Genomic DNA, 17480 nt, shown 5'->3' with positions numbered 1-17480 from the left:
CTATAACTTGCCTGTCTACTTGATTACACAATACACAAATATCAGCTTGAAATTAAGCATACAGTCCTGTTGTTTGGATTGTTTTGTTCGGTCCACATCAGAAACAGAAATGAAAAGGACTATTGGACAAATGCAATATCTAGATACATGTTATTACTCAATATCACAATTTGTCTCAATGTAATAAAAATGGTGACCTGAAACTTGTCAGTCGGTTGCCACAAAATAGTTTTGGATTGTATTTAAAACCGCATTCTATTCAGAGATGTGGCGCAGTGGTTAGCGAGCGTTAGTGAGAGCGAGTTGGTGCCATGGTGCTTAGATGGGTTATTCAGGTACAAGTCCAGCCTGCAAATTGTCCCTATCCTATTTCTCCCCCTTTCCTCTACAATTTTCTGTTCTCAATCTTGTAAACTCCCCCTCCCCCCAAAACAGCATTTTGTTCTTCTAATTGCATTGTGCATTTAACACATAGTCCATGTATTAATAAAAGCAAAAAAATGACATTTAATTTCAGTGTATCAAAACAGAAAACTGGAATTGGAATTATAATGGGATTATTGTATCGGCACAACCATAACGACACCCGCGCAAACATCACGCAACAGAATGATACAATAAGGGTCACTGCAGCAGTGGGTCAGGCAGGAGCAGGGGGGATTCGTGATAGAAAGAGGACAGGGTTCAGGGGTGCAGCAGGGCAAGTCTCTTCTCTGTTACCAGTAGGAGAGCCTGCTCTTGCAAGAGCTGCTGCTGCAGGATCTCAAGCTGCCTTTGTTCCTCCTCCAACTGACGACGGATATACTCCTACAACCCAGAACCAACACCAGACAGAGAAAGACAGGAAAACGTCACAGTTTATATACAGGATTCAGAGTGAAAGTTTGACAGGAAGATGTTAAAGATGTCAAAATTATTAGACAGACAGAATGATAAAAAGATTGAATGACAAAATGTTAGAATTATAGAAAGACAGACAGAAAGACACATATAGATAAACAGAATGACAGATCGATAGAACAACAGACAAACAGACAGATAGAACAACAGACAAACAGTCAGATAGACAGAATGACAGACAGAACAACCAATAGACAGTGACAAAGATAAAATGACAGACAGACAGATAAAATGACAGACAGATAAAATGACAGACAGAGCGACAGATAGACAGAACAGACAAACAGATAAAACAATAGATACAACGACAAAGACAGAACAGCAGACAGATTGAACAACAGATAGACAGACAGATACAATGACACAGAACGAGAGACAGACAGATACAACGAGACAGACAGACAGATACAACGAGACAGACAGACAGACAGACAGATACAACGAGACAGACAGACAGACAGACAGATACAACGAGACAGACAGACAGACGGATAGATAGAATGCACACATCAAATCACTCTTAGCCAAACAGGGGTGAGATAATTACAAAAGAAAGAAGAAAAATAAAAAATTGCATGGTGTAGACCAGTTCAATGCATGGAGAAACCAGAGAAAGAATAGAGCAGATAGTGTGACAAGAACAGAGAGGGAATAAAAGCATGGAGAGAGAGAGAGAGAGAGAGAGAGAGATGGGAGTTTTTCACATCAGTACACCTGAAAGAGTGAGTCAGAGAGCAAAAGAGTGAATGTGGGAGATATTGAAAGTGAGAGCAAAGAGACTGCTGTGTCCTCCAGTGCAAACAAACCCATGATACTGTGAGATGAGGTAGATGGAAAAACCGTAAGAGCTCTGGAAAACAGCTGCCATTAACAGCCACTCTCATGCCGCTCATAGAGCCTTTCTCAGAAACATCCCAACAGCTCTGCAAGGTAATTAACCTTACCCACACCAATGAAAGAGAGAGATATTTTATTTGACTATTTATCAAGTCACCCAGTGACTCAACAATCCCTTCAAAACATCACGAGGTGGGGCTGTGTGGCAGGCAGCACAGTTCAAGTTCATGTGGGCACACATACATCTCAGTTAAGTTCGATGATCAATCAGCATGAAGCAGATAAAGGCAGTTGTGATGTGTGCTCATTTCCAGTGTTATCTAGCTCTCCAACTTACTTGGCTATCTAATTGAGTACATACCATATACTTCTATTGTTTTTATATTAAGCTAATAATAAATACTACAGACTAACCCAAACCCTAATCTTAATTACTTAAGCTTAATTGCACTCTTATTATTTACCTTATTTATAAATTCACACACACGGTTACTTTGACAACAGTTTCCTTTCTTTTAATTGAGTGTGTAATTGGTTTCCAGCTGTGTCATTGGAGGAGTGCTGTGAAAAACACTGTGTGTGTGTGTGTGAATACTGTCTTGTATATACCTGCTCCCTCTCGGCCTGTCTCCTCTCCTCCTCTCGACGGAGTTGCTCCTCATAGCGATGTCTCTGCTCCCTCTCCTGCTTCTTCCTGACCTCCCGCTCATGTCGCTGTTGCTGTGAGACACAAGAGCCACACACACACCATCCTGCAGTTGAATCACCTGTTATGTCTTTACATTGCAAGAGTGTAGGAACCAAAAAACATTTTCCCTGTAATGTAATGGGGTTCTAATGAAGCTCCACCGAGTGTGTAATTTGCTAAAGTTTGATGCTTTTTAGATGTAAATTGCCAGTGTTAGTCAGACCAGCTGATGTCCTCAATTACACACCAGAAGGACTACCACCCCTGGAGTCGTGAGTTCAAATCTAGGGTGTGCTGAGTGACTCCAGCCAGGTCTCCTAAGCAACCAAATTGGCCTGGTTGCTAGGGAGGGTAGAGTCACATGGGGTAACCTCCTCGTGGTCACTATAATGTGTGGTTCTCGCTCTCGGTGGGGCACGTGGTGAGTTGTGCGTGGATGCCGCGGAGAACAGCGTGGGCCTGCACACGCGCTACATCTCCGCGGTAACGCGCTCAACAAGCCACGTGATAAGATGCGCGGATTGATGGTCTCAGACGTGGAGGCAACTGGGATTCGTCCGCCGCCATCCGAATTGAGGCGAGTCACTACGCCACCACGAGGACGTAGAGCGCATTGGGATTGGGCATTCCAAATTGGGGAGAAAAGGGGAGAAAATAAATAAAAAATATATTTACACACCAGAAGGTATTAGGCCTGAGTGATATGGCAAAAACGAAAACCTTTTGATTCAAAATGTTTGATGCAAGAAGTAAAATACAGTAAAAATAGTAGCTTAAAATAAATAGTTTTGTTTTCCTTCAATAAATGAACATGAGGAAGAATTTTATTTATTAATTTTCATTTATATGCACCAATATAATTATAGAAAGTAATAAACACCTATATTTATCTAAATGAATTTTTCACTAAAACATTTTAATATATCAAAAATGGCACATGAATATTTTTGAGCAATGATGCAAATAAACAGTAGCTTCAGTGTTTACATGCATCTTAAACTGATTATGCTTATAAAGCAGACAAGGTCACGTAAACGCCTTAAATGACATTCCTCTATTGGGTAAGGTCATAAACTGTTTAAGCATAAACCGATACTCAAGTTTAAATCAGAGACACTATTAAACATCTGTCTTAAGACTTGTTTTGTTTTTTCTCATTCTTGGAAGATGCAAGACAAAGAGTGATCGCAAAATTGGTCTAATGACTGCAGAAAACTTAAAGGGCAAATAAAAAGTTAACTAAAATCATTCACAATATGATATTCATAAATGTATAATCACCATCAAAAGCAGCGCTAATATTCAATATGATTAGTTTGCACTTGAAGCTGTACTCCAAAACCAGACTTCATAAAAACTAGCACACCATTTGCACACATTGTGTTTCTGCTTCTCACAATGCATCAGTTCCCTTAAGATGATCCTTGGCCTCATGGAATGCTAAGCCTTTTTGTAAAAACACTCATCCAATCCCTGTGGGAGAGGAATGCTGGTCTTTATGTATGTGTGTGACTATGCCCTAATCTGGATTTTCTCAATGTAAATAGCACAATTTCTTTACATCACAGGGCAGGTCTAAGTGTATGAAAGCAGCAAAGCTCCAGAGATTTATATTAAGAAAAGTGGCATTCATATCAGCTCAGAGCAGATCAAGTTATCTTAGCTATAATGAATCCTGCGCCATAAGACTACAGCTGGTACAAGTCTGCAATATCATCACGGCCATTATTGGTAAACACTGTTCAGCTAACGGCCCAGGTTTACTTTATTTTTGAGTGTTCCGGATTGCCTGGCACGTTGCCTTTGTGAGTATACTCATCTGACCGTGAGCGAATACGAACGCGTTTGACACATGCCCACAACAATTTCTTTGTGACACCCTTTTAGAAGAGTCAATCGGCGGTGCATGTGCCGATAATGTGCATAGACAGATGTGCGGCAAGTATACTTTGGCCTTAAATTTGCCAAAGCTCAGTCTAATGCAACATGCACGCTATGGCATACCTCTTCTAATCGGCGCCTCTGCTCTTTCTGTTCCTCAATGCGCTTTTGTCTCTCCGCCAGTAGTTGGTGCTTGTGTCCCTCATTCTGCTGTTGTTCCAGCTGCTGCCTGCGCAAGGCCTCCGATCGCTCCTTATTGGCCAGCTGCAGGCGCAGGAAGTCCCGCCTCAAAGTGGACTCACCGGGTATGTTGATGATGGAGCTGTATGATGACAAATCAATGGATGTTCAATCAGTTCAAACTCTTATACACACACATCTCTTACAACTGTGTCTCCAACCCCAAATGCCTCATGATGACTGTACCTGGGTTCTCCCATGTCACGTTCCTCCTCCTCCTCTTCACTCCCGCTGTATTCATACTCCGTCTCATCTGCAGGAGTGAAAATGTCCAGCAGTCACATTTAGACATGTAAAAAACCCTCCTAGATGAGATCTCAGTTACCATTCAGTGCCCTCAGAGCATCAGTCTGTGTTTAAATGTTAGTCAAGGTTTCTAGCACCAAAATCACTAGTTGTAATTTCCAAGAACATTTTCATCCCTCTTTCTGAACCATAGAATTAAGAAGGTTGTTTTTGCTATCGCTGCTTTAAGACTTCATTTTGATTCAGTACACTTAATACTTCTGTGTGCAAGCGAACTGTGTTAGGATTGGCTAACCTCCCAGTACCTGTGTTGTGCCAGAGCCCCTTTAAGGTAAGCAAAACAAAGCGTAACACGGTGGTACACTGGCAAAGAGACCAGATGCTGTTATTTTTGAATGGATGTCAATGTAGGAGATGCTTCAGTACACTGAATAAACTGCTTTTGGGAGGGCTCAGCTCATCACTTAAAAATGCTGTAAGCGATTTTTTTATGGAAAAGTATGCAAAAAATGTTCCTACTCCCTTAAAGATATCAATGAAATAAATGTTCTGAGATATCTCACCGGTCTCTGTGACAGCTGTAGACTTTGTAAACAGCAAACAAAAATGTGTCTTCGGACTGCGGACATTAATGCTTTTCACCTGTCAATCATTTTGCTTGCACTCATAGTGTTGTATTTGAAGTGGGTCACTGAGGCTATGATTCATAATGTTTGTCAGTTGAAGGCGGTATTGTTCCACTGTTGAATTTGACAGCCACAGGAACAAACAATGCTGCTTTTTTGCCAAGTTTTAGTCTCAAAATGATCTATGGAGGGTGGGGTTTTGGTATGAGGGGGTATGGCTAATTCAACAGCTCAGTCACATGAAAGCTTCATAACGCTAAAATAGTTTACAGAAACTTTAATGAATTGACTGCCTGTCCGTTAAACTTCAACATGCTTTATACTAAACAATCCTTTTGGAGTGAACTATGTGAACTATGTGTTGAGTTTACTACAAAAATTGCTTTTTTCTTTTCTTTCTTTTTTTTTTTTTTTTTTTTTTTAAAGAGAAGTTGCAGGTGATTTTACGACAGGTAGGTGTCAGTTTACATTCCTTCCTTTTAATTTGTAAGATATCCACAAATGTTGAATGTTGATTTACTGTCGTAAGACTCTGAACGCGGTTCAATTAAGTCAGGGCCATTATATGATTGCCGTAGGAGACTCCAGGTTATCCAGGTTGACCATTAGGCTCTCTACTATGGTAGAGCCACAGAGGTTGGTATCTCAGTATATAAAAAAAATCTTTTGTTGTGCAATATTCTGTTCCCCTAGGATAGGGTATTCAATTTGGTGCCTGATTGGAAATCCTAGATATCGTTTGAAGACTTATCTAGTCTTAATCATAAAAATTCATTAATTAATGTTGTGTAAGCTATATATGGCATCTCACATAACATAACCAAAGCAACAAATGGTCAAATGAAGCGTTTCTCTTTCTATTTTCAGTTAACATGCTAACCAATTAGACTGCTAAGCTAACAGTCCAACATGCATTCCTCACGGTTATCAAGCTAATCAATTATCCTACTAAGCTAGCATAAGCAGTGCAGATACTTAAGATTATTATATGAAAACACTGAATTTCAAGTTATATGGTAAATTAATATGGTAATACTGTGTTTATTGACTGTATTTACATGAACTTTCATGACACTTCAACACTTCTCATGAACTACTCAAGGGGGATAGGATATTATGGGGGAACTAAATATTGCATGACACTGGCATAGTTCACACTGTCATTCATTGGAGCAGGCCAAGTTGCTGAATTCTGAATACCGTTGGCATGTAAATGTGGGCGGCAATGTCAGAAATTAACTTTCATATAAATGGGCAATATTTGCCCTTGGATTTGATTTTCAGGTGCATTTTTACCTTTATGAGGGCATATTTTTACAGACATTTAAAACAAACTGTCTCATCTGTTTATGTCAAATATGTCAATTCAATAAATTCATTAAATTATAACTATTGAAAATAAATACATTTTAAAAAAAATGCAAAATTGCATGCACATTTTGAATTTGGGGGGCATTTTGGTGACAATTTTGCCTTGAGACCCCCTTTAATTTCTGACCCTGGTGGGTGGTTAAATGTTGACATGCTCATGGTTGTGACATCATAACCATGACTGTTTCTGAATGACTTGTTAAATCATCTGTGTGGATTTGGAAGAGAGTTGTGTGTTTTGAACATCAGAATATCCCTACATAATACATCAAACTTTAATTTCAATAGAAAAAAAAAATAATAATAATTCCATGATATGTCCCCTTGGAAAGAGCCAGCTATATAACAGCACTATAAACCCTAGTCATGCAGTGCAGCTCTATGTTATTTTAAACAAACAGCATTTGAGAGAGAGAGAGAGAGAGAGAGAGAGAGAGAGAGAGAGAGAGAGAGAGAGAGAGAGAGAGAGAGAGAGAGAGAGAGAGAGAGAGAGAGAGAGAGAGAGAGAGAGAGAGAGAGAGAGAGAGAGAGAGAGAGAGAGAGAGAGAGAGAGAGAGAGAGTGGGCTGGGACTAATAGAAAATGTCTACTGTTGTTATCTTTAATGCCAGCACAGAGTACAGCTAAAATACAGAGAAACAGCACCTTAGACCCACATTTCTTTGCTCTGAACTCAACAGAGCCAAGCACACAAACTGAACACCCCCATGTAAGACAGGCTTGAGCCCATATACTCCTTTATTTACATGTTCTCACTTAGCAGACACTTTTATCCAATGTGACTTATACAAGCAGAAGCGATTAATCCAAAGGAGAAATGCAACCATACTAAATTTCAATTGACCATAACGATCTTCTATCTTACTTCATATAAACAACCCTGTACGTTTCTTTAATTACAGTTCACTCAATAAGCCAAATTCTTTCATTATTTACTCATCTGTTTAACACAACAGGAGAGGTTTAGCAGAATGCTGACACTGCCTCTTTTCCATACATTGAAAGTGAATGGTGACCAGGGGCTGTAAAGCTCAAAAAATAAAATAACACCATAAAAGTAGTCTATACGTCTATCCCTTAAAATGACTAAATACACAGATATTCACTTTGACCTACAAGCATGCAAAGCTTTAGGCCTACATCTGCTCAAACTGCTCTCTTCTCAATAACATTGCTTATAACAGGACAGCAACATCCGGAGTGGAGAATATGTCAAAACAGCCATTTGGAGAAGGGTAAACGTTCTCGCTAAACTCTAATATGATAAAACCTCAAAGCAGCATTTAAAGGGGCTATTTGGAGAACAAGGCAAGCCAAATGGAAAATAGGAAATAATGGAGGTCATGTGTTATGTGAAAAATGCTAAATGTCAGTAGAGATGGAGTATTCTGTGAGGCAATTTCTCAGCCGCATGGTTTACATGCCTGCCCTCTCCTCGTGGTACTGCGAAGTAATTTGTTTTGGTGCGCTTATAGTCAAGCATGTACAGAAAACATGAGTAGCACACAGAGCAGGGCATATCTGTTTTGGCATGCTAATAGATGGCTGATAAGGTCACAGTGTGTGTGTTTGTATGTTGTGTAATGCAGAACGCTCACCTCTCTCGCCTCTCTTCTTCTTGGTGCGGTCGATATGGTCTTTGAGCTGAATGCGAATCTGCCTCTCATTGGGCAGGTCTCTGATGAAGGGATGTTTGAGGAGCTGCTCTGTACTGGGCCGCTGGCTGTGGTTCTTCACCAGACAGCTCTCGATGAACGACTGGAACTTCTTAGACCTGCAGATAAGGGCGAGTGGGGCTAGATGTGTCAATCGTACCAGTGCAGTTATAATCGAGCTACAGTGGGGTTTTGCGTAATCAAACTACAGTCTTCATCTCTCTGTCCAAATATACATGACACAATGTTTAATCAAATATTTGAAAGAGGGATGTCAGCTGAGGAAGTGCCACGGTCTTTTGGAACATGTGCACAAGAGACCAGTTGTGGTCCAATTTACTTGTATACATGCTGGACGAAGCCGAGCTACAGTTGCATTATCTAGTTCTGTTAGTCCGAATTTGCAAAAATCAAACTACTATGATTTCAGTCAGACTAAAGCGTTTACCTGACATTTTAAAAAGAGGAATTCAGAGTCCCACTGAAATCGAACTCTTTAAAGTGCATGTAAACATATTGAGTGGGTAAACTGTGCTGCCCTCTTGAATATCCCATGAAATAATAATGTGTGACTTGTAATTGTCTTATAATCATATGTTAGTTTTGAGGCTATCTATATGCTAGTGTCCTTCAAAGATTTGACAAAATAATATATATATATATATATATATATATATATATATATATATATATATATATATATATAACAGAACCTGTAAAACAACTGCTAACGGCTTATCTTCTGTGATTATTTTTGTCACTGCTTGATAACTTTAGAATGAATATCTCATGTGTTTGATGTTTTGTTTACAAGTCTTGCAAGATTAACGCTTTGGTCAGGCAGTTTGGTCGGGCAGTCTGTTTACACTTAAAAATCATTTAGGAGTCATGAAATATCAGTCATTGTTAAACAAAAACCTGTATGCCTAACGTGTCAAGCAACTTTCCTCAAGCATTTGATTTTGAATGGCTGCGTGTGAAGGGCAGACATAGAAAATGAAGATCACAAGAGACAGATAAAGTGAATAGTAAAAAATAAAGTGTTGAGGACTTTTTGATTAATAGTAGATTGGACAGTGTGTTCATGAGATCTTGTTTGGTTTCAGCGAGGCTCTGAACTGGGGGGTGGGGACATCTCTGTGACCTCTGCAAACAAAGAGATGCACTCACCACTTCTTGGACTTGAGCCTGGGAGCTGGGTTTCTAGGGATGAGGAACAGGGCTCTCATCGGGTGCATGTCACACAGAGCTGTGGGGAAAAAGGAGAACTTTAACACTGACTGTCTAGTGCAGCCTAAGACTATCCAGTACAGCTCAGACCAACATTTAGATGTAGACAGGACAAATATGCAAGAGTATATTTACATTCTATCTTCATTACATTCATATTTACTGTTTCTTTCAGTAAATACATATTCTTTCATAATTAAGACTTACACATATTTTTACATAATGTAAACATCTCTGGTGCTTCCAAGACGGTCCAGTGAGAAAGGACTTTTACCCTTTACCACACAAACATTTGTTCAAAATGTGCATAAAATCTGGCTACCTAATATAAGTTTTTACATAAACTAAGGCAACATTCACTCTGCAGTTAAATGTGGCCCTAAATTCTTTTTTTTTTTACCCTCATATTTTTCACAGATATGCTTATCGATGACAGTGTGAATAGCAAAAAAAAATATTTAGATCTGATATTTTTAATTCCGATCTGGGCCAATTTCATATGTGGAAATAAATCGGATAAATATCAGATTTTTTGCAGTGTGACTTCAGTGTTAACAGTCAAATTTGAATTAATGTAATATGTACGTGAATATAAAGCAATTGTTATCATAATTGCAGGTTCATAATATTATCATAGACAATTTATGCACAATATGCACAATATGACGCATTAAACCAAAAGCTGCAAAAAATACTGGTTTATGATATACTGTACATTGAATTTCATTAGTTCCCAAATGTTGAGGTCGAAGTTAAAATGTTGACGCTAATGCATAGATCTGAAGTCTAGATAAAAGCAAAAGCATGTTAGTATGAGTTCTGCAAGTGTCCTCAACTGTGGTTGAAAAATAGGTCTATTTACCATGTATGACATATTATAAATGTAGTCTTCAGCGTTCTTCAATTTCTCACAATGTCAAACACATCAACAAAAGGTTAAACTCAATTTTCAACATGCTTGTGAAATCCGACACCTAGCTACAGATAAATCAACAAAATATGAACCAAATATCAACTCTGGAATAGTGTTGTGTGCCTTCAATAGACCCAGGTGCCAACAAGCAGATGTGGGCAGGTGTCAATAAGTTTCAAGCACAGAGCAGGCACAGCTGGAGAGTACAGTGTCTTTCAACCTGGCAGCAGAGTTGGCAAGCTCAATCCATACTAGAGGACGGTCAAGCTTAGTGTGTTTGAACAGAAATGTCACTTTTGGCCACAAATCTGCTGCTACGTACCGAGGCCAATACACCAGTGCCAACAAAAATACACACACACGGACATACACAACAATTTGCTGCATGTAATAACAAGGGTGAGTCATCTATTAGAAAAGGCAGATTTGTCCTCAAGTGCACTGCCCAGCAGTTCTCTGTCCCCTGCCAAAGCATTGCCACCCTGCCAGGGCACCTTCCAACAGGATTATTTCCCTCTCCAGCTAGGACAAGATCACGACAGTTTGCCTTCCCCCTTGCCTGTCCATCACTGCTTAGCCATCTGTGAGACAGTCCTCCACAGAGCAGCTCAGTCTGATTTTTATACCAGATGCAATGAAGATGTCTGTGACATTCAAATATACCCTAATGTGTCTTTGAATGGTATCTGTTTTTGCTGTAAAGATAAACAGGGATATACAAAGCAGTGAAGGGCTGTTACTTACGTGGGGCTCCTTCGGCCATCTCGATGGCTGTGATTCCTAATGACCACAGGTCACTCTGTAACAAAACACATGGAAATCAAAGATTTTTAGAAGAATATCTTAGCTCAGTAGGTCCATTCATTGCAAGTGAATGGTGGTCAGAACTTTGAAGCTCCAAAAAGCATATAAATGCAGCATAAACTTAATTGATATAATTCCAGTTGTTAAATCCATATCTTCAGAAGCCATATGATAGGTGTGGGTGAGAAACATCAATATTTAAGTATTTTCTTTCCAATAAATTCTCCTCCTTGGGTAGTGATATGCACAAAGCATGTGAATCGCCAAAAACAAAAGAACTCTTTAGAAGAGCGCTAAGAAGGGCTGCTTGAAAGTGGAGATTTATAGACTTTAATATTGATCTGTTTCTCATCCAAACCTATCATATTTCATCTGAAGACATTGATTTAACCACTGGAGTCATATGGATAACATTTTTTGCCGCCTTTATATGCTTTTTGGACCTTCAAAGCTCTGGCCACCATTCACTTGCACTGAATGGACCAACATAGCTGAGTGAGTAAATGATGAGAATTTTTCATTTTGGGTGAACTATCCCTTTAAATGTATTTTTTAGTGTAAATATTATTTAAATATAGTACCTTAATGACCAGTGATGTCTACATAAAAACCAATGCTGAGATGAAGGTGAGTTTTGCCCACAAGTCACTAAGCAAAATTGCCAGGTGCATGAGTAAACACTCAGAAGTGGCAGCATGTATTAAACTCCACAGCATGACATTATGCAGCAAAATACCAAAAGCGTATCCTAAGGTTGTCTACTTGTATGCCAGTTGTTTTAAAACATCTATAGGTACCCAAAATTACAGATGGGAAAAGAGTGACAGAGCTTTCAGCAACATATATACATATGTGTGTGTGTGTGTATTATATATATATATATATATATATATATATATATATATATATATATATATATATATATATATATACACACACACACACACACACACACACACACACACACACACACACACACACACACACACACACACACACACACATATGATGTATATATATACTGATGTCACTTTGCTTAAATTAGTTCACATTTACTATAGAGTCTAGTCAAAAAAAGTGTTAATGTAGTATACTATATAGTAAATGTGAACTCATTTAAGCAAAGTAATGTCAAACCCATGGGTGGGGTCAATGAGCATCAGCAGTTTAAAGGTTAACTTCCCTCACCTGTGGCTTTTTAAATTGCAATTAGTGCCTGTGTATAAATATGCAATGAGTTTGTTAGCCCTCACGTGGATGCACTGAGCAGGCTAGGTACTGAGCCATGGGGAGCAGAAAAGAACTGTCAAAAGGCCTGCGTAACAAGATAATGGAACATTATAAAGATGGAAAAGGATATAAAAAGATATCCAAAGCCTTGAAAATGTCAGTCAGTACTGTTCAATCACTTATTAAGAAGTGGAAAATTCGGGGATCTCTTGATTCCAAGCCAAGGTCAGGTAGACCAAAAGAGATTTCAGTCACAACTGCCAGAAGAATTGTTCGGGATACAAAGAAAAACCCACAGGTAACCTCAGGAGAAATACAGGCTGCTCTGGAAAAAGATGGTGTGGTTGTTTCAAGGAGCACAATATGACGATACTCGAACAAAAATGAGCTGCATGGTCGAGTTGCCAGAAAAAAGCCTTTACTGCACCAATGCCACAAAAAACCCGGTTACAATATGCACGACAACACCTTGACACACCTCACAGCTTCTAGCACACTGTAATTTGAAGTGACGAGACCAAAATAGAGCTTTATGGTCACAACCATAAGCACTATGTTTGGAGAGGGGTCAACAAGGCCTATAGTGAAAAGAATACCATCCCCACTGTGAAGCATGGTGGTGGCTCACTGATGTTTTGGGGGTGTGTGAGCTCTAAAGGCACGGGGAATCTTGTGAAAATTGATGGCAAGATGAATGCAGCATGTTATCAGAAAATACTGGCAATTTGCATTCTTCTGCACGAAAGCTACGCATGGGATGCTCTTGGACTTTCCAGCACGACAATGACCCTAAGCACAAGGCCAAGTTGACCCTCCAGTGGTTACAGCAGAAAAAGGTGAAGGTTCTGGAGTGGCCATCACAGTCTCCTGACCTTAATATCGTCGAGCCACTCTGGGGAGATCTCAAATGTGTCATTGATGCTATGCAGGGTATGCAGACTTTTGAACAGGGGTCATTTCATTTTTTTCTTTGTTGCCATGTTTTGATTTATGATTGTGCCATACTGTTATAACCTACAGCTGAATATGAATCCCATAAGAAATAAAAGAAATGTGTTTTGCCTGCTCACTCATGTTTTCTTTAAAAATGGTACATACAGTTGTGCTCAAAAGTTTGCATACCCTTGGAGAATTGGTAATATATATACCATTTTTAAAGAAAACATGAGTGAGCAGGCAAAACACATTTCTTTTATGTCTTATGGGATGCATATTCAACTGTAGGTTATAACAGAATGGCACAATCATAAAACAAAACATGGCAACAAAGAATAAAATGAAATGACCCCTGTTCAAAAGTCTGCATACCCTTAGTTCTTAATACTGTGTATTGCCCCCTTTAGCATCAATGACAGCGTGCAGTCTTTCGTAATGGTTGTCTATGAGGCCCCAAATTCTTGCAGGTGGTATAGCTGCCCATTCGTCTTGGCAAAATGCCTCCAGGTCATGCAAAGTCTTTGGTCGTCTTGCATGAACCGCACGTTTGAGATCTCCCCAGAGTGCTCGATGATATTAAGGTCAGGAGACTGTGATGGCCACTCCAGAACCTTCACCTTTTTCTGCTGTAACCACAGGAGGGTCAACTTGGCCTTGTGCTTAGGGTCATTGTCGTGCTGGAAAGTCCAAGAGCGTCCCATGCGTAGCTTTCGTGCAGAAGAATGCAAATTGTCTGCCAGTATTTTCTGATAACATGCTGCATTCATCTTGCCATCAATTTTCACAAGATTCCCCGTGCCTTTAGAGTTCACACACCCCCAAAACATCAGTGAGTCACCACCATGCTTCACAGTGGGGATGGGATTCTTTTCACTAAAGGCCTTGTTGACCCCTCTCCAAACATAACGCTTATGGTTGTGACCATAAAGCTCTATTTTGGTCTCGTCACTCCAAATTACAGTGTGCCAGAAGCTGTGAGGCGTGTCAAGGTGTTGTCGGGCATAATGTAACCAGGCTTTTTTGTGGCACTGGCGAAGTAAAGGCTTCTTTCTGGCAACTCGACCATGCAGCTCATTTTTGTTCAAGTATCGTCGTATTGTGCTCCTTGAAACAACCACACTGTCTTTTTCCAGAGCAGCCTGTATTTCTCCTGAGGTTACCTGTGGGTTTTTCTTTGTATCCCGAACAATTCTTCTGGCAGTTGTGGCTGCCACTTCTTAATAAGTGACTGAACAGTACTGACTGGCATTTTCAAGGTTTTGGATATCTTTTTATATCCTTTTCCATCTTTATAAAGTTCCATTACCTTGTTACGCAGGTCTTTTGACAGTTATTTCTGCTCCCCATGGCTCAGTATCTAGCCTGCTCAGTCCATCCACGTGAGAGCTAACAAACTCATTGACTATTTATACACAGGCACTGATTGCAATTTAAAAAGCCACAGGTGTGGGAAATTAACCTTTAATTGCCATTTAAACCTGTGTGTGTCACCTTGTGTGTCACCTTGTGTGTCAAACATTCAGGGGTATGTAAACTTTTGATCAGGGCCATTTGGGTGATTTCTGTTATCATTATGATTTAAAAAGGAGCCAAACAACTATGTGATGATAAATGGTTTCATATGATCACTATCCTTAAATAAAAGACATTTTTTTTTTTTTTTTTTTTGCATGATCAGTCATATTTTCAAAATCAATGCCAAAATTTCACAATTTCTGCCAGGGTATGCAAACTTTTGAGCACAACTGTATGTATGTATGTGTATACACACACACACACACACACACACACACACACACACACACACACACACACACACACACACACGTGTATGTATGTATGCATGTATGTGTGTGTGTGTATGTATGTGTGTATATATACTGTATATATACACACACACACACACACACACACACACACACACACACACACTGTTGATATCCTGGGATTTTCAAGCACAACAGTCTCTAGAATTTACTCCGAATGGGGCCAAAAACAAAAAACATCCAGAGAACGGCAGTTCTGCAGATGGAAACACCTTGTTGAGGAGAGACGTCAACAGATAATGGCCAGACTGGTTTGAACTGACAAAGTCTACGGTAACTCAGATAACTGCTCTGTATAATTGTGGTGAGAAGAATAGCATCTCAGAATGCTGCGGGTTGGCGCTGTTTTGGCAACATATATATATATATATATATATATTAAAAGGGAGTTTTATTAATGAATATATAAAAAAAAAGCAAACTAAATGCAAAAATTTGCATGCTCAAAAACTTCTTGGATGAATTCCTAAAATGTCAGATGTCAAAAAAAAATAAAAAAAATAATGTGAAATAAAAAAAGCAAAGTTGTCTATATTCTTTTTAGAGCTCACCATGGTTGCTTTGATAAAACAGTGGTGAAAGTTATGATAAATTACACTAATATTCAATAAACAATTTTATTTATTAATAATATTAAGTCAACAATTCTTCCGCCAAGCAATGTAGGTCCTGAGCCTGACTGTAGACAGTTACCGTTTCAATTGTTTGTATCAACCCGCAGTGTAACAATTAAATTTATGTGTGGTCACAGGTACGTGAACATAGCTCATCTAATCAGATTTTAGATCTGAAACAATCAGTTTTTTAATCTAGGAAGTATCTATTTACTTCAGAACCACGAGTCACCAGCCTCTCTTCTTTCTGTCTACTTCCTCTCTTCCCTCAAAACGTACCATGGGACATTCCTTGGTATGCAAACAAAAAAACGTGATAACCTTTCATTTGTCTTCCATTCAAGTCTGGCTCAGTCACTTGACTTCAGTTCTCTGGAACTGTTTTTGTTAAATATAACTGAAGTCATGTTGCATTCCAAAGTAACGTGTTGAATTATTTGATCGCATGACTTAAATATAAAAACGCAGATTAAAGAGGAGCTCCATTCCATTAATTCCACTCCCCCTTCTTCAGAGGAGAGACACATATGCATAGTTTTTCCCCAACTTTTCCTTATTCCTTTGAATACCAACAGAGCTGATCTCACAACATTCCAGTCCATAGTTAAACAAAAGACCATCTTACAGAGCAAGGTCAAACTCAATAAATGCTTTTAAGAGTTTAATTTTATCACTGGAGTTATGTCTTTGACATAGTGGCCCCCCAAAAGTATTTGGACACCTTCGGACACTTAAGTCACAATTAATGTCTTAATGTCATTATCAATATAGCAAACACATCATATACGCAAATATATCTATCGCTTTATCATTCCAAACTAACTTCTTTCTGTCAAATGTTTTGCTTGAATATTGTTTGTGCTATATTTCTTGAAAACGAATGCCACTTGGTTTGATATTCTGTTACACAATGTAGACATTCATACATTTGTTCAGACATTCATCAAGTGTCATAAGGGTCCAAATCCTTTTTGGTTTCGCTATATAAGCAAACTGATATGATAATAATATAAATGCAATGCAGCATCCTCCTGATATTCAATATGGGGAGTAAATCCACTGCACATTTTTAACGGCAATAAAAGCACACTTTTACTTTACGTTTTTCTGAGCTTTGAGCTAGACCAGGGATGAATTTTTAAATATGCAATGAAACTGACTAGAGCCTAACAGTAGAAAGAGAAACAGGCCAATATTTCTTTACACAGGAAGGGGAGGGTGGTCTCACTACAGTTGTCTAGATGTGTGTCCTGTTATTGTGACATTATCAACACAGCCAGCTGTGGCACCAATCACTGTATTAACGTGTGTGATTTGTAGATAATGCTAGCTAAATTGTTTTCAAGGAGAGTTTATTAGATTTTGATTGCATATGCTTGCGTGTATTGAGTAAACTGAGGGCCTGTGATCAATACTCTCCTCCCGGCTAAATCACTTCTGACTAATTTAAAATAAAGGAAAGTGATCGGCTGAGCTGTTTGTTT

At 39.0% G+C, this 17480-nt stretch overlaps 1 protein-coding gene across 7 annotated transcripts in view; it reads right to left on the bottom strand.

Moving 5' to 3' along the window:
* LOC127441510 (traf2 and NCK-interacting protein kinase-like) overlaps positions 1-17480 on the bottom strand; it is a 143086-nt gene that overhangs the window by 28777 nt on the left and 96829 nt on the right. For 4 of the 7 annotated variants that reach the window (XM_051699024.1, XM_051699025.1, XM_051699027.1 and 1 more), the window contains exons 8-14: positions 11331-11385; positions 9614-9692; positions 8387-8562; positions 4733-4799; positions 4430-4628; positions 2347-2457; positions 721-807 (exon numbers count right to left, since the gene is read on the bottom strand). In XM_051699024.1, the coding sequence (XP_051554984.1) occupies positions 721-807; positions 2347-2457; positions 4430-4628; positions 4733-4799; positions 8387-8562; positions 9614-9692; positions 11331-11385 (774 nt within the window). The remainder of the gene's footprint in view (positions 1-720; positions 808-2346; positions 2458-4429; positions 4629-4732; positions 4800-8386; positions 8563-9613; positions 9693-11330; positions 11386-17480) is intronic. The other 3 variants (XM_051699026.1, XM_051699029.1, XM_051699030.1) reach the window with 1 other exon arrangement.

Source organism: Myxocyprinus asiaticus, chromosome 5 (genome assembly GCF_019703515.2).
Source record: "Myxocyprinus asiaticus isolate MX2 ecotype Aquarium Trade chromosome 5, UBuf_Myxa_2, whole genome shotgun sequence".
Lineage (NCBI taxonomy): Eukaryota > Metazoa > Chordata > Actinopteri > Cypriniformes > Catostomidae > Myxocyprinus > Myxocyprinus asiaticus.
Note: the sequence above shows the minus strand (reverse complement) of the source record. Positions and strands in the feature narration are given on the sequence as shown.